This window comes from Cupressus sempervirens, chromosome 3 (assembly GCF_028749045.1).
Source record: "Cupressus sempervirens isolate cs-2001-9-10 chromosome 3, ASM2874904v1, whole genome shotgun sequence".
Taxonomy (NCBI): domain Eukaryota; kingdom Viridiplantae; phylum Streptophyta; class Pinopsida; order Cupressales; family Cupressaceae; genus Cupressus; species Cupressus sempervirens.
The window spans coordinates 397,249,270-397,273,645 of record NC_143120.1 but is presented as its reverse complement, the minus strand read 5'-3'; the positions used below and the strand labels follow the sequence as shown (position 1 = coordinate 397,273,645).

Genomic DNA, 24,376 nt, shown 5'->3' with positions numbered 1-24,376 from the left:
TCACTTAATATATGGGTAGGGTCTACTGTCTACCTTCCCTCTTTGTACTTGATCAAAATATATTCTCTCACTTTGACATCTATCATAGTATCATAAGAATAGTATTAAAAGGAAGTAATACAAGGTTATGTAATTAGGAATAAAGAGTTGTTCCTTCTCAATTCAAAGTGTGATAAACTTAACACAAGGAAGTCCACACAGTGAATTCGTTGGGAGAGGAAACCATACACAAGAAGGAAGCAGAAGAAAAGCAAGTATGAAGGATGTCAATTGTGTATGGCATATAGCTCCTTTACGGCAAGGAGAGAATCTAAAATACATACAACACTATATGAACACAAAAGCACAAAAGAAATCAAAGGCTTGCATACGATGTATAGACATTTGGTGTATGGTGGGTAGAAGGAGACACCTGATTCTTGTACGGAAAGAGGAGTGACATAAGGAGGAAGGAGGCAAAGTTGTTATACAAGAACATGGTAAGTATGCCGTACAACGTGCGATAGGGTTAGGAGGACAGTGACACCGCAAGAAATCCATTGTACATGTCAAACATACGGTGTACGAACAAAAATAACGAAACAAACAGTACAAAGTAAAGGAGGGAGAAAGAACAAGGTCGTATGGATGAAGGGTGGTAGTATGACGCCAAGTAAGAGGAAAGTGGAGAAAGACGACACACAAAGAACACATATCGAGGTAGAAACAGAACACGCAAACCAAAACCATTGATAGGGAACAAAACTAACTGAAAAAAATGAACTCTTAATTCGTTCACTTTGGTGAAAATAAGTATAGGAAATCAGTTACAGATTCAAGAAAAGACGAGATTATAGGTAAGGAATATGGTGTCTTCCAAAAAGAAGGAAAATGCAAAGAGCAGTGAAAAGAGTAAAATGGCTAGTATACCATTCAAGAGCATCTTTGGGAGCGAATTTTGAATCAAGTGGGAGAAAATAGAGCAAAATCATGTACTGAACGAGGCATTGTGCAAAGCAGAGGTAGATAAAATCATTTTTATGCCTATTTTTGATTTGAAGGAGTTTGAACCTATGCTTCGGACTATAATTACTAGATATAATAAGAATGGGCACAAATTAGTTCAGCAAAATATTACAATTTCCTATTTGGCTAAAGAAGTGAGCACAACATATTCGAGGTTCCCGACCGATGGCAAGACCCAATAAAAACCCCAACAAAAATGACTACAGAAGAAAAGAAGAAATGGTTGGGATTGATGTGCAGGGATGATCTTGTAGAGGAGTGGGAAAGCATTATGAGCAAATACAATAGTTATGTTTTTTGGTTTGTAGAAACTCAGGGTTTTGGCCTAATCCAAGCTAGAGAGTCCAATTATGGAGGATCTCTACCCATGAGGCCTTTTGATGCCACATTTCTTATCATATTCATCAAATTCATTAGAAATGAATTCACCACATTTTTCTGATCTAAGACATTTAAGCTGCAAACCACTTTCTCTTTCAACCATGACTAAATATTTTAAAATCTATCAAATGCCTCAAAGTTGTCTTTCAAAAAAAGTTACCATAATGTTTTGGAGAATTCATCGACAAATTGCATAAAATAATTTTCATTTCTTAAACCCTTAGTTCTAGTGGGACTAGCATGAACTAACTCTAAGGGTTGTGAACTTGGGTATTATTTAGATTTGAAACTTTCTCTTGTTTGTTTACCTCGTTGGCATCATTTACAAATAATAATTTTAGGCTTGGTGATCTTAGGCATATATTTTACTGAACTCATAGAACTAATTTTGACAGGATTATCAAATTTTACATGACTTAAATGTCTATGCTAAAACCAGCTTGATCCAACAATCATTCTTTGCCTTTATCATCTCTAATAGTAATATCATAAACATAACTATTTCTCTTGTACTTTCCATCACTGATTTTCCGGATTTAATCTTTCTGTCTTCACACCCTTTTGCATAAGAAATTACAAAGTAGCCATTATCCCACATTTGACCGACACTCAAGAAATTATACTTCAATCCATCAACATACTTAACTTGGTCATTTTTTGAGTACCATTATTGCTCAATGAACCTTCACTACAAATTTGAATTGATGATTTATCACGAAATTTTACTGCTCCACCATTTCAACTAATATAGGTAGTAAAATTACTCTTATCACTTGTTATATGTTTTGAGCAACCAGCTTCTATTATCCAAGGAATTTGCATCTTCACATTCTTTTTCTATACATTTTCAGTGTCTTATCAAAGAACTTGCTCCCAGTCATTTTCTAATTTGCAAAACTCGTGAAATTGTTTGCAAGCTGACCAACATTAGATTTTTAAAACAAATCATACCAAAATCTTTCATATAATGAAAAGGATTTTAGCTAACAAAATTGGTTTTCCTTCTTGACACAACTGTACATTAAACTGATTCACAGAAGTAACAATAATTATAAAAGGGGTAAAACCTGTCTGTTGTCACTCTTCTTGTAGAAGGATGCCTCTGGGGATATCTTTTCTGCCTCTAAATGTTAACAAATCCATCATTATTTTCTTTTTTCTTGTAAGAATTACAAGAACTTTGGCCTTTTTCAAAACCCAAACCAGATTCACCATTGTTTAAGGTTTGTTTGGCTAACTTTTCATCCAAGATATGAAAACCCTTTTCAAACTGAATTCTTATTTCAGATACAACCTTCAATTGCTTAAAGATCATTTCTCAGAGGTACTATTTTACTTTGTAACTTTAAATGATTTTTGGATTTTAACATAAGTTCAAAATTGATTACCTCATCTCATCTTTTACCGTCTTCAATTTGAATTGTTAGATTGATAATCATCTGATTTTCGTTGTTCTTGTTCCTTCATTAGGGCTTAATGTTCCTGCTGTTATTTCTCCTTGTTCGGTTTCCAAATTTCTTCTAGGGCACATAATAGTTCTTGAAGATCTATTTCACCCTCTTCAATATCATGCGAATCTTCATCACTTAATCTGCATTAAGTGATCCAACTACCGTGAGCGAAGTCTCACAGTTTCAAGGTTATTTTATTCGTTATTTTCATAATTTGTGCTTTCTTCTTTAAAGTACAAATTTTCTTCTGGTTTGAATAATTTCATTGTTTGTAAGTAAATTGGCCTTTGTTCTTCTTCTTAAAGCCTTCTTTGTTATCTTTATCACTTTTGGAATTGTGACTTTTAGTAGCAAGTGTCTAATTTTATGAAAATTGAAGCATTTGATAGGCAGCTTCCCTTGATACTTTCCAAAATATTTTTTGAGTTTCTTTACAAGGTTTGCAATTTTTTTGTCCATATCACTCTCTAACTTTGAATTATCTTCTTTTGCTTTCTTGGTTGCTTTAAGAGGGCGCTCTCTCTTTGAATCATCTTTAGCAGCCATCTTCATTTCATATTCAGTTAGGATGCCATGTAAACCATCGACTGTGAGTTTTCTAAAGTCCCTGGATTCTTCAACTGTAGAGCTTTTATCATTATATCTGGAAGGTTGAGATCTTAAATTCTTTCGACCAATCATAGCCTTTCATATTCTCTCCAAGAGCCTTGGGTTGATTGAGTCTGGAATCTGTTCTTCCTTTGTCATCTTTAATCCTTTAAAACAAAGCCATGTAAGTTTGTACTTTTGTTTATTTCACTTTATCATCACCTTCATAGATACTCTTCAATTTATCCCAGATGATCTTAGCTGTTTGATGATGCATCACCTTAACAAATTAATTTTCAAATAAACCACAAAGAATAACATTTTTTTGCCTTAACATAATTTACATTATCTTTCTATTCACCAAGATCACTTGGAGGAGTTTTGGGCATTGTATAACCATGTACTACTAACATCCATACATTAAGCCCTAGAGAGGACAGATAAGTTTCCAATCAGATACTCCATCAAGAATAGCTAATACCATTGTTACAAGCTCCCGAGCTTTGCCGTAGACTTACCATGACTTGTGAGTCTCGTGGCTTGCTAAGTCAACTTGGCATGGACATGCAAGTTGAGAGCTAGCTAGTCCAAGCCAAAGACCGATATGCTTTTAGGAAGGACTTCCGAGTTTTCAAGATGCACTCCTGAGCTTTTAGGAAACACCAGAAACAGACTTAAAGCGCCGTTTTTGTTTTTTGTTGCCGAATCCTAGCTGAATCCTACTCGAGTAATTTGTTTAGTCTTAAGTCCAAATTCTTTTTTGGTCCACCGAGCCTGTGCCAAGTCTGAGTTTTCAAACATTAGTTGGTAGTATCAAATAAAGTTGCCTTATTAGAAGAGGATCCTTTCAAACTAGCCATGTGTTCTATATCCTAGATCTACTTATAGTGATTAAGTTGTTTTAACTTTTATGCACTAGGCTTTGATACTCTTAGCATGAATGTTGATGATATTCGTATGGGGGAGTATCCCAACATTGCTGGAGCATTTGGGAGATTGTTAGCATGGTTATATGTTTTCATTCATGGTAGTGTTTATCGTTGATGTCAACATATTGGTTATTTTGTTAAGATTGACAAAGCAATGGATAGAGATTGAGGTCGTACGGTTCGAGTATTGAAGATGTGGTTATGCGCAATTGTGGACATGTTCTACAGAGTGTCCTAGTCATATGATTAAGTGCACATGGCGAAATATGAAGACAATTGACAATTATTCGAGATTTATTAAAGACAACGTTTTGGCAGAGTTCCTGAGAAGCAACTTTTTCTAATTGGATTATAGCTTCTAACAGAGATAGAATCTAGTTAAGCGTGGTTGGACTTAGGTAGAAGATATAACAAAGGTGGCATGGTTAATTGCGCTAAGCCTGAGGTTGTACGTGTGAAGGACTGTGAGTTGACAATGTTATGTAATTATGAAGAGATGTAATGTAATGTGTATTGTATTATCTTAATGTGGTCCTATATTAATTGTAAATTGAGAAAGTCTCAAGGCTGACTCAATAATTAATTTGAGGACTTAGTATAAAGGAAAGATGTTTTCCTTTTTTTGTAAAAGTGTATTACGGATTGTTGATTTTGTGTAAGTGACTAAGCGATATGAGGAATTCTATGTAATGCGAGTATGCAAACTTGGATGTAAGATCCAGTGAACTTGATATTGAGATTAGAGAAGAGTTTGGTGCATATTAGGCACAACAAGCTGATAGAGAGACTGTATTTGGCAAAGAGGTTGCAGTGGACAATTATTGCTTTGTATTACTCTACAATGGATAGTCCTAAGATTAGTTGGATAATGAGTTCAGTGATCTTGCCCCTTAAGCTATTTGGACAATGGGTCCTTCTACCTTCCACAACTCTTAACAGGGTTGGAATCTCCTCGCAGGGATTCAAAGTCTCATAATAGGATTGAGTGTATTTCATTTACTGCTAATAGGGTCCATTATCTTACAAGGAACCTATATATTAGTACATCATTTATGTAGGTACCATCCCCACTGAGGTTTTCCTTTTGATCAAGGGTTTGCCTAGTTAACAAATTTGGTCTTATTGTGTATAGTTATCTTCTTATGGTTATTGCACTTGCTGATTACATATTTCAGATTTAATAAGGTAAATAAGAGTTGTTTTAATTGGATAATTGATTCACTCGCCAACGCCTCTCAGTTATCTTGGTGGACTTTACTTTCTAATAGATACCAATTGTATAGTACAATTCCTCTATTGAGAGGGGGTGTTGTGAATCAGTAGAAGAGATAAAACATGGATCCAAGCACATAATGAAACTGAAAACGGAAAGATTCAAGCACATAATTAAACTGAAAACGGAAAGGTTCAAGCACATAAAGAAGCTAATGCACAAGAAATATGTGGCAACCCAATATAGGAAAACCATGGCCATAAATGCTTTTAGAATCTACTGTCCCAATCCAACCTTACTGATGAAATGCTTACAAAATTCTAGGGGACCAACGCCAAGGAATCACCAAATTCCTAATAGACCATCTACACTTTCAAGCTCACATCTAACAACCTGAGTTGGAACCCAACATTCTTGAAGCACTAACTATAAGAATGCAACAAGTACAAATTATAATTTATATCAATCTCAAAAGTTTTACACTATACATTTGCAATATGTCAACAAATTATACTTAAGTCATTTTAGTACCAGCTCTGAGTATACTTAAAGGTAACTGTTATACCTAATTACAACAAAGATACTCTCAAACCTCTGCACAATTTTCTCACAGTTTCATCAAGATCTTTCTATCAAATTATTCATTAACAATTCTTTACACTAGTACTGATGCAGGCAATGTATGAATAACTAGGGCCAAAGGCTCACCCTGCTATCCAAACCACCCTGCTATAGTTAACACAACGGAAGCGAACACAAGGAACAACAACCAAAGGAGGAAGAAGAGTGAAATACTTTTATTGATTCATCAAAATATCTTCATACATGTCTAGCTGTAAGGCTTTCTAGGTTACAACTTACGACCAATTACAAATACATTCACATCCAAAGATCCAACTGCAAATTCGTACTTTCAGTTCTGCTCCCAGAATTCCTCTTCTCAAAAACTTTTCTTCTCCAAAAACTTGGCTAACTTTAAGCCTAAACACTCTATATATACTTGCCAAAACGGCTTACAGATTATTCTAAAACATTACAAAGGGGAAGGCCGACCCAACAACGATCTGGACACATCCCAAGAAAAGATCTTAACATAAATGTCACGATTGAAATAAATCCCGCAAGTCAGCTCAGAGAAATCACGTCCAAATGCTGATGCTCGGCATACATTGGGTAAGTCGGCACATGAAGAGTCACTTGGTATACACTGGGTAACTCGGCACATGAAGAGTCACTTGGCATACATTGGGTAACTCAGCACATGAAGAAACACTCGGTCAACACTAGATTGCTACAATAACTGGGCATCCACTAGAGTTACAGTAACTCGGCATCAACATGCAAAATGAACAAAAATGAGTAGGATAACAAGGCAACCTAGGATGCTCCTACGTCAAGTACACTCCTCATTCATTGAGCTTTTCATAAAATTATAAATCATGAATTACAACTTCTTATACATTTCTCCTACAGACTCTCATTCCACCAAGAACCCCCATCTTTCCTTATATATTTTTGTATCAGGTTGATTGGAATAAGTCAGTTGTAACTGCTACCAACCAACGAACCTATTTATACTAACTACATAACTGATCATTGCAAATACAAACAGGCCGATGATTTATTCATAGATACTGCAGGATATACAAGTAAGGTTTATTCTATATTAAGTGAAGTAATCTCCATAGAAATAATCGAAGACTATTATGGTGGTGTCACCAGAGGCATTATTGCTCTGATCGGTTTGATACAGGCAACACAACACAAAACAAAAATAGTCATCAAGACGATTAAACAACCTGCCTGTCTCTTGTCGAAAGAGTCGGACATAGGCCATCAAGAATAAATCAGACGCGTATGATGACTGCATTTCTGGACTTGCAGGTATTGAAGTCTCTATAATTGATTTTAGTTTGTTTAAAAAACAAAGTTTACATGTAGTTTTTGTTTATATACTGCAGATCATCAAACACAACATTGCTTGAAGAGTTTTTCATTCAGACCATTTACTTTCTGAGAACCCTGAGATTAAACAACCTGCCTGTCTCTTGTCGAAAGAGTCTGACATAGGCCATCAAGAATAAATCAGACGCGTATGATGACTGCATTTCTGGACTTGCAGGTATTGAAGTCTCTATAATTGATTTTAGTTTGTTTAAAAAACAAAGTTTACATGTAGTTTTTGTTTATATACTGCAGATCATCAAACACAACATTGCTTGAAGAGTTTTTCATTCAGACCATTTACTTTCTGAGAACCCTGAGATTTTTGGTTCAGTGAAAAGTCTAAGAAGTTTGTACATGTCCTGAAATCACCATTTATCACTATGTTCAACCTGTGGAGAACTTTGATAAAACATAGAATACATCTGAGAGTATGAATTGCAAAGGGAAATTTCTGTATCAGTTCTTGACTTTAATGTTAGCAAACATGCTAACATAATTAGCAAATTTGCTTAGGATTCACATGTGCATGTATTGGATTGGAGTTTGAAGTCTTGGATGTAAAATAACCTTGTCTGGCTATGACTCATCAATTTTCCTAACTAATCATAAGTTTGACATTTTGTCAAACATGTGGCAGGCAACGTAAATTATCACTGAAATTTTCTCTTGCATAATGTTAAGGAATGCACCCAAACTGCTGAGAAAATCTGGCCTTATATGTTTTGTATAAGATAAGATAATAATATTAATGTCCAACAAAAAACCATAAAAGTTTATGGCACTGAGCATACAAACGAAAGAGCCGGCCACACTAGAAACACCAAAACGGTGTTGCAAAAGAAACAAAACAAGCCAGAAGACCAAGAAACACAAGGTAAGAATTATGAGTCCTTCCTTGGTACAAAGTAATCAAAGACAAAAGGATATAACTGTGGATGATTTAAAGTCTTTGATCTTCGCTGAGATCCACTGTAGGATTGTGGTTGCCTGAAAGGACTGGTACAGTGCCTTACTGATCTAGGAGTAGTGCTGGAAGGCCTTTTAACACCTAGTGATAGAGACAAGGGGGAGTAAAAGGCGGTAATGAGCTGTTCAGAGGTGTGGATCTGAGACGTAGCTAACTGAAGAGTATGCTCATGAAGTTGGGTAGCCTCCTGAAGATAAAGTGCAAGACACCGCTGATCAACATAGCTGAAGAACTCTGAGAGAGAAACAATCCCTGAAAAGACAATAGAATCCCCCTCGAATCTCAGAGTAGATAGGGCAATGAAATAAGAAATGGGTCTCAGACTCAACCTCTGCCAAAGAACACAATCTGCAAACCCGATTCTCTTTGTCCATAGGGTGATCAGTCCGGATACAAAGACTATGAGAGCCAACTCTGAAAGAGCCTAGAGAGAATCTAAGGGAATGACACCAACATCGATAGAGATAAGCAGGCCACACAATAATACCATCCTTAATCTCAAGAAAATGCTCTGCATAAAATGCCATCTTTGGACGTAATCCTCGTGGAGGATTACTCCAAGTAGTGATAATGTATTATCTATAGATATCCTGTCTAACTTAGTTGTTCAATTCTTGACGAGAGAGGAGGAGATGAGCAGGTTATGCAGTCCTGAAGTGATTTATACTAACTCTGAATTCATTCATAGACAATATGTACTGCAATGAGAAATAAATTTATTCGCAAACTGATATCTTTCAGGACAATCAATTATAAACCTGTTCTCGAGTTGGATTGTTTTCTAATTGAATAAAATTCAAAACCAGTTATGCCATTCAAACTAGGTATCACGGTTTGAAATTACAATTAAAAATTAACTGATCTCCAGGTTGCAATTTAAACTGAACTCACTAGGATCTGCTCCAGCAAATATCCTTCTAGCCGCCAATGGATGCAGGCTATAGAGATGATGTTTACCAGTCTAATTGGCTATCATAGGTTTTCAAATAATATTGATGGTTGCCCAAACTGAATTACAGGCTTCAAGAGATGAACGGAGGCTTGAAACTGTGCCTCTAATCTTAAAAGGGGGACCGCTTTTCTTAAATGCAAGCCTCCCAGAAAAGGTTGCAGGCCTCTACAAGGTGATTGTGGCCCTTTGTTTGATGATCATAGATTTCCAAAAATACCAAACTCTGCAAAATAGACTCCCAAACCCAACCGCAGATCAAACTTTTATCAAATTGTTGCCAAGAATTTCAACAGCAACCTCACAAGCTCAGGTCAAACTTCCAATAAATAAAATGCAGTCCTTAACCAGTCTTTCAAGCACAATAAGAACATAAATGAAAGATTACAGAGAATTCTCAGACTACAAGACTCCAAGTCTACACTCTCCACATTAATTGCATAATTACTCTGAACCAGATTGGTCCCCACAACATCAGTAATCACAGGAAGGAGACTCACAATCGCAACCTTGAACAATTCTCAGAAATTCATCTACAATACCTCAGTTGTAGATAAAATCCTGACTCAGAATAACACCCTTATACTTCAGCGAGGGCTCTCAATTCAGAAAATTCAAAAAGGCCACAAAGCAAAGAAAATATCCAAGTGTGCTCTTTCCAATGAAATGAGCTTATGTTTATAATGCTTTGTTGATAAAAGTTTCCAAAAGAACTCAACTTCAAATAGTTGCAAAGTTTCCCAAATGAACTCTGTAGTTGGAATAAAGTAACTATTGTGTTTAGTACTTGTTATAGCTAGTTGGGGTGGGTAGTTAGGAGGTGAGAGAATGTGTTGGTTGGTTTCCAACCGACCCTTCTATAAGTACTTGAAATATTGTCAATGTACTCATGTTTTTTGGTATTAATAAAAGAAACCATTTCCTCGCGTATTGGTATTATCATATTTTTGGTACATTCTATGTTTTGCTTATGTGTATTTCAATTCTATTATTTTGAATGATTGGTATGTCTTTGTAAACTTCAACTGATATTTCCACTCTACATTTTTGGTGTCGTTGCCTAAGTTCAAACCTGGAGGTTGACAGGATGGAGTAATGGGAAGACCCTTTGTACTACTCATCCAAGTATCAAATAGTGATAGAGAGGAGGAAGAAATAACTAGGGAAGATCAATTGACACGTGATTTGGTGACGGCCTGGGATGTTGTGGTCGATCAATACATACGAAAGGAAGCCTATGATAGAATGGTCCCTAAAGGTATAGTATGCGACGAACTTTTAGTACCACCAGCCGTGTACGATCTCCTGGGGGAGATTCCTCGTATCTTAGCGCACGATTTGTTACGAGTAGAAGAGGAGAGAGCCGAGACACAAAGGGAACAGAGGAGACAAGAAGTACTCCAATAGATTGCCGAAAGGAATACCAGGGAGCAGGAGAAACGTGGAAATTACATAAAGGGAAATAGATAATAACACTGATTCACACCTTTCATTCCAAACATATATCCGAGGCCGATACAAGAAGAAGAAACTGTGGAAGAAGTTGCCTTAGGGACACTGTGTCTCCAACAACGGGAGGAGAGACATCGTAACTTGTGGGGAGGACAAGGGGATCTCACGAAAATCCAAGAAGGGTTGATTGAGCATACTATTGAGGGTATTGCAAAATTGGTTATGTCGGAGGCAACAACAAGGAAGTTAGGATACAAATATCTAGACACACTTGCATGAAAGGATATCTGACAGGAGCAAAGTTCGAAAGAAGAAGATACTTTTAGTAATCAAGAATCAAGTTCCTCGTCGAGAGAAAACTTCTAGTCAGGAGGAAGTATTCCATCGGGAAGAAGTGTACCATCCAAAGGAGTTTCATTGGGAAGAAGTGTTTTGATAGGAGCGAGAAAGCCCCACATAATGGCTATAGACAATCAAAAATTGCCAAGGTTCCTAGGGGACGTCTCGGAGGATCTTGCTCGACACTGTAAAACGTGCATAACAATATTGCAAGCAAATGGAGAAAATGACCTAGCAGAATGGTTAAAAGCCTTCCTTGCTACACTTAGGGGTATTGCAATTGATTGGTATATTGATTTGGAGGCAACAATGAAAAACACATGGAGTAATATCTGCATAGCTTTTGAAGGAGAATTTAGACTATTGAGAGATGATGATGATATGGTAACGGAGATTTATAACACAAGACAAGGGAAGAATGAAAGAGCTCATAGGGAAACTAGACAACAAGCTGGCAGATGGACTAACAGTGTCCCTTGAAAAAAAATGAAGATAGTCCCACCATCAACCTTTGGGGATGCGTGTACTCGTGCCATGGACATATAAAGTGAGAGTAAAACCTCTTAGGCAAGAAGGGATGGAAGCGCCAGTGAAGAAGAATCCAAACCCATTCAAGCCTTAAGAAGAGGCTTGAGACGATTGATGAAGGAAGTGGCAGTGAGTAAAGAAGAAAACAACAAAGGGAGAGAACTCTGGTGCACTGATTATGAAAAAGGTCATACAAAAGGAGCATGCCTGAAGAAAGCATTTTGCGAGATTTGTCAGGTACTGGGGCACGCAATGAAAGACTGTCCCTACAATTTAAAATCACGGAGTCCTCAAGTATTTATGATCCAATGGGAACAATCTACAACATCCTCCACTCAGAAGAAAAGAAATATGGAAGCCTCACTAGGAGGATACAGAAACAACAGGAGAGGAAGTAATAATAATAGCAATAACAACACAACCTGACGTCCACTTCAGTATGATTCCAAAGGGAGACCGATGATCCAGTGTAGGAGATGCAATTAATGGGGACACTTTGCACGAGATTGCCAAAGTGGAGGAGGACAAAATGAAGGGATGCTCTGTAAATGGTGTGGGCCAGGCAATCATCAAGATGCAAATTGCCTGAGACAGAAGGGGGTAAATTTGTTAGACATTGAAGATTTAGAAGACGAAATTCTTGTGGTCACCAAGAAGCAAGCGATATATTTAACCTACCCAGATGCTAGCATGGAGATGGAAAGATTTCAGGAGGCAAAGAAAGACAATTCAAGATAGCATGGGGGAGGAAGAAAAGAGAAGGTCGAAAAAGCCTACTTCCAGTAGGGGTGTAACGAATATTGTGAGGCAAGTACTGGAAACTACTATGCCAGTGAAAATAGGTGATTTATTAGATACATTACCCCAATTGCAGGTAGCACTAACATAGGGGGCAAACTCGAAAGGGACAACCTCAAAGAAAGAGAAGGAGAAGTACGCACAGAAGACAATACCCTATTCACCATAGGAATAGGGAGTACGCTAGCGATGATAGAAATGGAGATACTAGGATGCAAACTCTTCAACACTATTGTTGATGGAGGTTCTAGCATAAATGCTTTATCAGAAGAAACATGGAAGGAAATAGGCAAACCCACACTTTGGCCGCCGACATTTCAACTAGTGGGAGCCGATCGACATGGAATCAAGAATATAGGAACACTCATGAGACAAAAAGTCATAGTTGGTACGCAACAATTTTTTTTGGAATTTGTGGTTATCACTTTAAAGAAGAAAGGGTACAATGTTTTATTAGAAAGAGGATGGTTGGTCACAACAAAAGCTATCCATAGTTGGAAACAGAACACTCTATCTATTGAGTTTGAAGGCAGAAAGTAGATCATAGATCTCAAGAACCGGTCAATTAGTCAGGACTTGCCATCAGACTCTGAAGGAGAAGACTATGGAGGGATGGAATCGGATGAGGAACGGGTGCTTAGATTAGGGGAATGCTTGAAAGATGAAACGAGTTCCCTTAGTGGATTATTTCATTGGTAGATGGGAGACTATGAGGTCTTCCTTGTGGAATGTAACATGTTGGAAGTACAAGATTCTTTGTCGGAAGAACAATACCGAGAAGGGTACACAGAGTATAAGGAAGGGGGAGCAACTCTCAGCAAGACACTGGCACACATTTTTGGAAACAAGGTGGAATACAAGGAGGCTAAACTCTAGACCTCAAACCTAGGAGAAGTGGATCAACTTAAAGAAATTTGGATAGGGGATGATTGAGAGCCAGTGTTGAAGATGACAACCCTTAGGATCTTCCTGGAGTATAAGGATGTCTTTGCTTGGATGTACAAGGACTTGAATGAAGTACCCTCGGAAGTGTGCATCCATCGGATTCCATTGGTACCTGGAGAAAGACCAGTACAGAAAAGACCATATAGAATGAAGAAAAACTATGTAGAAAGGGTTCAGGAAGAAATCACAAAGCTGTAAGAAGCAGGGATAATATTGAAAGTACAAGCAAGTGAATGGGTATCTCCTATAGTCATATCACTTAAGAAGGATGGTGCTCATATTTAGATATGTGTTGATTTCAGATGTTTGAATGTAATGACAATAGAAGGCCCATTCCCCTTTCCGTTTACTAATAGCATTTTGGAGGAGGTAGCTTGCCATGAGATGTTTTCTTTCATGGATGGATTTTCAGGGTACAATTAGATCAGGGTTGCGGAGGAAGATTAGCTAAAAACAACATTTGTGGTTGAGGATATGGTATATGCCTATAATAGGATGCCCTTCGGGCTGCGCAATGCACTGGCCACGTTCCAGAGGATTATATTGCATATCTTCAATGACATGTCAATGGGGAATTTGAAAGGCTTCTTGGATGACTGGTCGGTTTATAGTGGGCAGGTGCAACACCTCATAATCCTTGGAGAATGCATGGAGAAATGTCGAATAGCAAGACTGGCCCTCAATCCGAAAAAATGCAGGTTTATGGTGTCACACGATAGACTTATTGGGCCCAGCAAAGGTGAAAATTTTGGCATGACAAGCATTTGAAGAAAATGAATTTTAAAGGAGGACAACTAGTACTAAGGTATAGTGGGAAAAATAAAATAAAGCTAGGAAAATTTAAAGTCCAATGGCTAGGACCATTTAGAATATGAGAAATAAAGGAGAATGGAGCAATAAAGTTATCTACATTAGATAATAAACCTATCAGAGACCTAGTAAATGGGTCTAATTTAAAACCATAGGAAGAAAGAAATGAATCGACAAGCAACTATTTTATAAGTATGGAAAAGGAAAAGAAACAAGGATGAAAAGCAAAAAGTGAAAGTGAGGAAGGAGAAAAATAAAATCAAGTCCTTAGAAAGAGACTGAGTCACAAAATATCATCGTACTTGACAAAGAAGTAGAGGTAGAAGTAGCCGTACATGCACAAGAAGAGGGGAGAATAGCTATACTAACATTTGTACACCAAGAGAGAAGGGTGGCCGTACAAGATAGCCATATGGAAGAACAAAGTACGAAAGAGGAAAAGCCAAGAGAAGGAGGCAGTTGTATGATAGGTGTTCACAGGTGGCGAATCCATACGACAGGCAGAAAAGGGAGTAAGATAGGCATTTGTACAAGTACGTGAGGAATCCGTACGAGAGGCAGAAAAGGGAGGACAAAAGGCATTCGTGCAAGTATGTGAGGAATCCGTACGAGGGGTTATAGAGGCAAGGGAAGAAGCAATTGTATGGAATTTCGTACTGGTGAGGTTATCCGTACCTGAAGAAGGTTTTGTACAATCAGTATGAAAGGAGGCATTAAACGGAAAGCCTACTGCCGCACTTTTAGTCTCCGAGATAGGAAGAAATTCAGGGGCATATGGTGGCAATCTATATACACATACTACATTGCTACACATGGAAGTTTGTTACAAGCAATAACATCATAGGAGCGGGTGGTACAAGTGGCATATACAACAATTAAAGAAATCATGGAATTAACGCATCAACACACAATGGTGAAATTAAGCAATAGGAAACCCGAGCAGAGGTAACATTATTGACATCAAAAAGAAGAAACCTGCAGCATTGAAAGTAAAGAAGGAGATAAGGAAGATGCTAAAAGGCAAAGGGAAAATGACACAGAAAATCACAATCACGGCTGAGAATATTACATTTGAAAGTGTGATGGGAAGCGAGTGCAGGATTTGGTGGGAGAAAGTAGAAGCAGATCATCCTCTGTAGAAGGTGTTGTGCACAACAGAGGTAGACAAAATAATTTTCATGCCAATTTTTGAATTAAAAGAGTTTGAACCTATACATTGCCCTTTGGATGTTTTGCTCAGGTGAGCAGTGAGCACCGACAGACACTGGTACCAGCTAATAGAGTGGAACCCTACTAGCCTGCTATGACATTCTGGCTCCATATGGATACCATGGGTGTAGGATCTAATAATGGGGGCAAACCAAAGAAAAAGAAACTGAAACAAACAGTGGTGATCGAAGAGGAAGAAGAGGATGAAGAGCATTCGAAAGAGGAGGGCAGCGATATGAATTCATCTTCCTTCGACTTACAGTAGGCAAAAATCCGCCAAAGTCATTTGTAGGGGACTCCACAGGAGGTTACTTTTTAACCACCTACGTAAGGGCCACTACAAATTGGAATATCAGAATCTCCAGAGATTTACCATAACATGCTTGGTTATCCTGAAAGAACTACTGTAGCAAATATTTCCTAACCAAATCAGGCAAGAGTCAAGGAAGGAGTAGGCGGTAGGGAACAAATTTCGACGTGGTGGGCTTCCAGAATATCACTTCTGAGGATGGTGCCACTAATCCTTCCAGAACAACACTCCTGTACTAAAGAAATTGATTTGAGGTGCCAAATAAAGTGTGCGCATAAAGTAAGATTGCAAACACCTCCAAGCCCAGAAGTAGTACATCCAGTTCCTCTTGTGGTACAACCAGTAGGAGTAGTGGATCAACAACAAGGGGAAATCCACACTTATGAAACTATGGCACCTATGGCTATGGCGGACATGGTCCTAGAGGAGGCTGACAGGTTACTTGAGGAAGAAGGCATGGTGTCTTCCCCTCTACAGGGAGTTGTTGAGGAACAAGTAGAGATACAAAGTGAGCGTGGGGAACCCTTGGACAGGGCCCCTACTATTCTAAAGGGTCGGCAACTATAGTTTCCCTCACGTTTGTGGGCAATGACCATAGAGATAGTAGGGGCCTTCCCAGAACTATAGTTGTCATAGAAGCCCTCTGCATTCACCTGTGCAGTTTCAATATAAGAGAAGCCGCCTTGGCCCTCTGCATGCCCCTTTAATTGCAACCAAGGAAGAGTTGTTTCTATCCAAATTGCATGCCATGGATTATTCTACTAGGGACCTCGTGCGGCGGGCTAGGTCTTGAAATCTAGAAGCTGTCATAACAACAACATAAGCATTGGTTGCGTTTATGCAGACTGGTTTCTATGCAGATTGGGGATTCTTAGAATAGGGTGGATATTCAGAGGAGGACATGGCCACTAGATGGACAAGCAGTTCTATCATTTGCCGTGGGCAGGAACAATTGCCGCCTCTCATGGAAGCCCTTGTAGCTATGGAAGATGCCTTTCAGGGACCTTCTTGGAACACCAACAGGCTAAAAGCTTGGCTAAGGCATGGGGACTGGAAAGTCAGAATCTTCAACAGAAGTGGGAAGCGGAAAAGGTTTTTAGTAGGAATCATGGAAAATAGAGAAAGCTGAATTGGAAAGCAAGATCACCACAGCAGAAACCAAAAAGATGGATGCTTTAAGGGTGCTGTAAGGTGTTTGGACAAAACAAAAGATTGCTGAACGGGACCTGCAACGACTATGAGGAGTGCCAAGCACAGGGATGTCTTGCCAACCCTCTTTTTGAAGTCAAAATTCTCTTTTGTTGTTTTCATGTTCAGCAATCGTCTTCTTTTTTTAGGGGGGGGGGGTAGTTGTAGTCGGAATAAAGTAACTATTGTGTTTAGTACTTGTCATAGCTAGTTGGGCTGGGTAGTTAGGTGGTAAGGGAATGTGTCGGTTGGTTCTATAAGTACTTGGAATATTGTCAATGTACTCATTTTTTTGGTATTAATAAAGGAAACCATTTCCTCACCCACTGGTTTTATCGTATTTTTGGTGCATTCTATGTTTTGCTTATGTGTGTTTCAATTCTATTATTCTGTATGATTGGTATGTCTCTGTAAACTGCAAGTCATATTTCCACTCTACAAACTCAAATCTTCAAACTTACCAACACAACATCACTTTAAATATTTAATATTTGGCTTAGGCATATATTAAATGACTCCTTCTAATGATGACTCAAGCCTCAAGTGAAATTATAAAGTTAAATTATAACTTTATAATAAGCCATTTAGTGATTTAATAATAATTTGGCCACGAAAAATATAATAACTGCCAAAATACTCATCATTTGAATATGCTGTCTGAAATAGGAGTCACGCCTATTATTTCCCCATGTGACGAAGTGCACTTTCCAAAATTAGAAAGGGTCCATCTCAATCAGCACCCAACATATTACAAATAATAAGTACATAAATCAAAGGGCAAATAAAGCCCAATTTTAGCCAAATGAAAACTAACCTGTAGCTTATAGAATTGTGCAGAAGACAAGATGCTCCTAAGTGAAGCCACTGCCTCAGAAGACCCTCTATCCACAAGAATTTGCCTACGAGGATCACAATAATAGGCTGATCCTTGAAACTCCGATTCTGGCAAAATTGGGGACATTACATTGGGTGCACTAAATGATATATCATTTTCATAGGTTTTGGGAATTTGTTCTACAAGGAAGTTTTCATTAATAATTTATAAACTTGTGGGTTTTGTATTTGTATTCAAATTTATGAGTTTTACTAGCAAGATTGTTGGGCACCATTTTCTTGGAGATTATTGCTTCTTGATTTTTATAGTTAAAAGGGAAGGTTTTGTTGTATCATTATTGGGAGTATTATCAATAAGGAAAAATCAAATATTGAGAATGGGACACCATATAGAAGGATTTAATTGAAGTTTATAATCATTATTTTCTGGACATGAATATGGTTGATAGCTGGGCAATAGTGATGATTTCTTGGTGAGAGTTTGAATAGTGATAGGCAGATGAATGCCTAGTGCTTGGCTTGTGTTTGGGTAGTTTTAAGGTGACCAAAGAGGCTTTTTGGGTTTTTACTGACAAACCTGGTAGGTTGTGAGAGTTGCAAGTGAATAACCATGCCATTGGAGGGCTGCGGGACTTATGAAGACTTTTCTTTTGCTGGTGCAGACTAGAATTAAGTTCCTGATAAGCTTAGAGGAGGGTTTTGAGGTCCATGTTGCTTGTGTGGTTTGAGGTTATTCATACAAGAAGCTGTTGAAGGGGCTTATTTGCTATGATCAAGGTCAGACCTTTGTTATTTCTGTATTTTGCAAATGTAAACAGCCAGTTGTTTGTAAATGTATACGGTCATTTGTGAAAACTTTCATTGGTATTTGATAGACCCTAGATTGAATGGCGAATGGTTTTTGAAATACTTCTCAAATTTCAGCTCCTTGCCTTTGATTTCTAATGGCATTAGTATGCTTCTTGAATTGCATTTTTTACCTTGTTTCATATAATGCTTTTCTAGAAAACTTTCTAGAAGTTGGTTTCTTGTACAATTGGAACATTTCAGTTTATAGAGGAAATCATCATATCTCGCATGCCTAATTTTTTATATTTGGTTGTAATACATATATTTTTGTGACATTGATTTGGATTTAAGTTATTTTATCAATTTCAAAATGAATATGAATAGAATCTTTTGGGGTGACATTAGGGTGAAGAAAATATGCTTTCTATGCCCTACCTTTTTTGGGCTATACATTAAAAAATTATACGAAATGATAGACAAGTTTGGTATTGGTGCATTCACTTGGCTAGCTTTGTTATCAAGTTGGTTCAATATGTGGACTATCTTATGTTATAACATATAATTTGAAAGAACACCTCGGAGCCCTCGAATTGGTTCGTCAGGATGTAGAGATGCAAGTGAATATTGCATATTTAATTTCATTATTTTTAACTTTAGAAGAAATAAGAAACAAATATATTTGTAGTTGAAAAATTTCCTTCCTATTGGTAAATGAATATAAATATTGCGGCTTTTATTTTAACAACAAACTCAGCCGAGATACTTGTAGGACAACAAGGATACAAGAGGGATGAAAAAAGTTGTTTATTCCATAGCAGAAGTTGAAACACAGCTTGTGCATAAAAGAGAGTACCATGTCAAACTATTTAGTTATACATTTCACCATGTGAAAGAAGATTATATAGGAGCAGAAATAAGATGGAAACTGAAAATGTTAATAGGGTAGCTAAGGACTAGCTTACAGGAGCTAGTGGATTTAAAATGGCAGAACATCACAGAATGTCTAGCTTACAAGGATATCAAAATCATCTACACTGATATTGTAGGATAGGTTTTATCTTGGGTTGCATTTGTTATTTTCTCTTATGGACGTTTTAAAACTTGTATTTTATTGCATCATGTGTGTGTGTGTGTGTGTGTGTGTGTGTGTGTGTGTGAATATATATGCATACACTTATGTCTGTATATACACGTTTATATATATTCTCTCTTAAAGGTAGATAACTTAGTCATTTGTGGAGAGCTTTGTACTTTGTTTCAGGTTGTTAGTGAATATCAAGGCTTTTTGTTGGCTTTAGATGACAAAAGTTTGTAGTTGGCTTCAGTTTGAGATACTATGTTCTGCAACCATTTGTTCTCATGCTGATAGATTTCTAGCTACACTGAGATGCTTCTTGAGTTGCTTTTATGTATTCTTTTCCTTAATAATGTGTATGCAATGCTTTGTAGAAATGTAAAGATTGGATTTTCCACCAATTGGAACATTTCTGTTTATAGAGGAGATCATCATTACCAGCCTGCCATATTGTGCATTGTGTTAGCCTATACATTTTTGTGACATTGACTTGTATTTATGCTGTTGCTTTGCCAATTTTTAAATGAAGAGTGATCACTTTAGAATGTAGAAAATTTAGGTTTATTCTCTCTTAAGGTAGATATTTATAAGTTTAATTTGAGAAGAAAATTGTAGTATGGTTCAAGTTTTTGGTTTTGTTTTGGCTCAGGATGACAAAAGTTTGTAGTTGGCTTCAATTTGTGATTTTTAACCTCTTGTGCAGTTGAACATGGAACCTACCATTGTATCAAGAATACAACTTCAACTGATTCCAAGGGTCCATGAGGTTGCAACTCGGTCTTTCTTACTTTATTGGATGAGCACAACATCAACTGAAGCCCCGCCTTTTGAATACTTCAGCTTACAGCTTTCTTCACTACATATTGGTATTGAATTTGACCCCCCTGATATGGAGGATTTATGTTTATGGTTTTCTTCTCTTTTCTACCATAGCGATATTTTTTAATTGATTATTGTTCTTGAAGTATTATGTGTCAAAAGCATTTTTAAATAGAAAGTTGACCATTGATTTCTATTCAAATGTTTTTAAATGAACTCACCTACTTAAGTGTAGTGACATTGGCCTTTACCCCTTATTTCCATAGATATATAAGAGCTCCGTTGAATCAGGTTTCTTGAATAACCACTATAGATTTGTAGGTTTGATTTCTTACTAAGCGAGCTCATTGACCTAGCAGGATAAATTTATTTTGGTATGCTCATTGTTACACGAGATGATAACTGACCATTAAAATAGAAATAAATTATGTTACGAGATATTATTTATCAGTCTCCCTTAATAATCATCATATCAATGACACCAAGCTGCCCCCTGAATCGGACAAAGCTCTTTGGAAGTAGGGACTTGGTGAGCATATCAACAGTCTGGTCAGCTGTAGCAACAAACTGCAAATCCACAGATCCATCTTCAACCGACAGCTAAAATGACATTGAATGTGAGTTTGCTTAGTGCGCTCATGGAAGACTGGATTTTTGGCAAGTTTGAGGATCCCTTGATTGTCACAACAGAGGGGTGGAGGGCCTGCTGGGACATATGGATGTTGGAAGCATCCTACGTAGCCAAACTGCCTTACAACTTGTGTCGACTATTCCTCGATATTCAACTTCCGTTGAGGAAAGAGATACGATCTGCTGCTGCTTACTGATCCAAGTGGTAATACCTGTTGCCCAAACTGAAGATATTCTAGGAAGTAAATTTTATGTCATCAACATAACCTTCCCTGTCCGAGGTTCTGCAACTGATGAGTCGTGCATCTTTGGCTCATCCATAGAGGATACCAAAATCAGGAGTGCCCTTAACATAGCGCAGGATGTGCTTTTCTGTAAGAAAATGATCTGAAGTGGGAGTTGTCATGAAGTGAGATATGCAAATCATTGCAATGCTAAGATCAGGTGTAGTGGCGTTGAGATTAATCAAACTGCCCACTAGTTTTCTAAATTCAGATTATTTCTCACCATGAGAACCAAATTTGTTTGTTAACTTTGGACCGAACTCCATAGGTGTAGATGAAGGCTTACAATACTCCCGTGCATACTTAGATTGAAAGATGAAGATGCCATGTGACTATTGCTAATGTGGACACCTAGGCAGTAGTGAAGAAGTCGAAGGTTAGTTATGTGAAAAGATTGACAAAGATTTTGTTTGACTCCCTAAATCAATGATTCAAAATTGTTGTGATAATGAAATCATTAGCATTTATTTTTGAAGTATGTAGCTTCAAAAGATTGTTTTTTAATTATCTTCTACATGTGGTGATTATCCTTGTCTGCGGATACTAAGCCTGTTTTCTACTTTCAGTGGTCAAGTTATATGTGATTATGCTTCAACAGAGTCTATTACTTGAAGTATGTTTTGATAAGTTGGGTATGCTATGTGGAGGTTGTTATGACTATGCTTAGTCATCATGGTTGTATGATGTGTCATTTTATGGTTATTGAAAAGACTCACATTTTCTGATTCATCACTCGACAAAATTCAAGCGACTCCTACGATGACTCATAAAGAGTCACTCTATGCATTCAAATAGGTTGGTGTTACAAGAAGTTGATGGTTTGTTTGGCTTTCTTTATTCTTCCTTTTATGGTTCGCATGTATCTTGACACAGGATGATTATCTATTTATTAGGACTTCTTTACTTGTCACAAAGGCTACTATTGAAGTCTCTTGTGCCTTCATATCTTGTGATTTCACTGTGTTTTTTTCTTTGTATTTCTGTTTAAGTGTTGACTCGTTGTGATATATGTATTGAATATTCATTGGGTGTGTTGGTTGATATATCTATTTCGTTTGTAGAAGGGTAAGGTATGGAGAATGAATTTCGTATTATTAGAGATGAGTGTGTAGATAACTCATTTAATAACCAATGTATTTTTGAAAACATCTTCATTAGACAAAGTGTTTATGAGATACTTCTATGCCTTGTTTATTTTTTAAATCATTATTCTGTGAATAAGGTGAAGAGGTCTTATTGGTTTACTGCTGAGAGTCTTCAAGCATAAGCAAGAGTTTATCATATCTATTTTGAAAGACTCCATAAAGGAATCATCTTTTGGTGTGGCTGAGTTTTTTGTCTCGGTGAGGAGGATTTTTCCAGGATAATAATTGTGTTATCTGTTATTGTACTTTTGATTATTGCATTCTTATATCCTAGTTCAAAAAACTTAACATATATAACAGAAATGATGATATTACTGCCAATAGTCTTGACATAACAGATTTGAGTCAGGAGGACCACATGAAACACTAATTTGTGACGTACTTGGCAATTTTCATTTACCAATCCTAAGTAGCCTATTTGATGCCATACAATGCTTTTACTAGTTTGAGTACTTGGTGTTCTTTACAGACAACCTTGAAACTAGGAGGTTGCATCATGTACACTTCTCGTAACTCGCTATTCTGTAACACTCTCTTTATATTCATTTGATCAACCTTTCGGTCACACTGAATCACCATAGTGTGGACTAATCTAATGGTTCTTGTGATTGGAATGGGAGCAAAGGTCTCGTTATAATCAATTTCTTTTCTTGGGAGAAGCCTTTGGAAAGAAGATGAGCTTTGCACTTATCTAAAGTACTATCAGTTTTGTATTTGTCTTTGTATACCCACTTGTAACCGATGGGTTTCTTTCCTCAAGGAGAATCTAAGAGAACTTAATGCTCTATTTGTGTAGCATTTTTCGACTCAGGTATTCCTTTTGCATTGGTGTATTTAGGCCATGATAGAGAAATTTATAGAGTTCGAATGTTTTCTCTTCTTCTGAGCAGTTTTACACTCGTGCTCATTGTCATGAAGATATCAAATTGTCTTAGCCCACCACTTAGGTTGGAGAGTAGAACTACTAACATCAGAAGCAGGAGGTGCAATAGGATCATCAATAAATATAAGATCAAATGAATCTTGAGCAAAATATGGTAGTGTAGTTGCATGTCTAGATGAGCTTGCAAGAGAAGGAATTGGAGAGGTAGAATTAGGAATGACATTTTGGTGGTCCTATAGGTTTGACGCTCAACGACATTGTTTTGCTAAGGAATGTGGTGTGTTGTTAGCTAGCACTTTATGCAATGTTGATCACAAATTCCGAAGAAGGTAGAGGAACAAAACTCACCTCCATTGTTGATTTTAAGAGTAATAATATGTTGGCCAAACTCTTTCTCTACAAATGATTTGAACTTTTGAAATAAAAGAAACCCCTCTAATTTTTTACAAAGAAAATGCATCTACATTTTTAGATTGAAATATTCAACAAAAAATAAAAAATACCTAGACCACGTAACATAGGGAGTGGCCCTTTGTCCTAAAAAATCAACATGGGCCATTTGTAATACCTTAGAAGCTCTTTGGGAGTCGCCATTTGAAAAAGGAGTGTGATGTTGCTTCCCAGCCTGACATGTTTCACAAACTCCAAGATATTGGGTTTGAATTTTTGGCAGTCCAATGACAAGATCTTCCCAAACAAGTTGATAAAGATAGTGCACATTTAAGTGTCCATTTCGTTGATGCTAGTATGTACGAATAGAGGAGAAATGAGCTGCCATAGAAAGTTCCTGAGAATCTCTAGAGTCAACAATTTTTAAAAGCCCATGATGTTCAACAGCAACAATAACTACGGGCATAGTTTCTTCATCAATGATATTGCACTGATGTGAATTGAAGGCCACATCAAGC

At 37.3% G+C, this 24,376-nt stretch overlaps 1 protein-coding gene across 8 annotated transcripts in view; it reads left to right on the top strand.

Moving 5' to 3' along the window:
* LOC149566692 (nuclear pore complex protein NUP160-like) overlaps positions 1-24,376 on the top strand; it is a 199,004-nt gene that overhangs the window by 92,853 nt on the left and 81,775 nt on the right. For all 8 annotated transcript variants that reach the window (XM_089820011.1, XM_089820008.1, XM_089820007.1 and 5 more), the window contains one exon: positions 20,411-20,573. In XM_089820011.1, the coding sequence (XP_089676137.1) occupies positions 20,411-20,573 (163 nt within the window). The remainder of the gene's footprint in view (positions 1-20,410; positions 20,574-24,376) is intronic.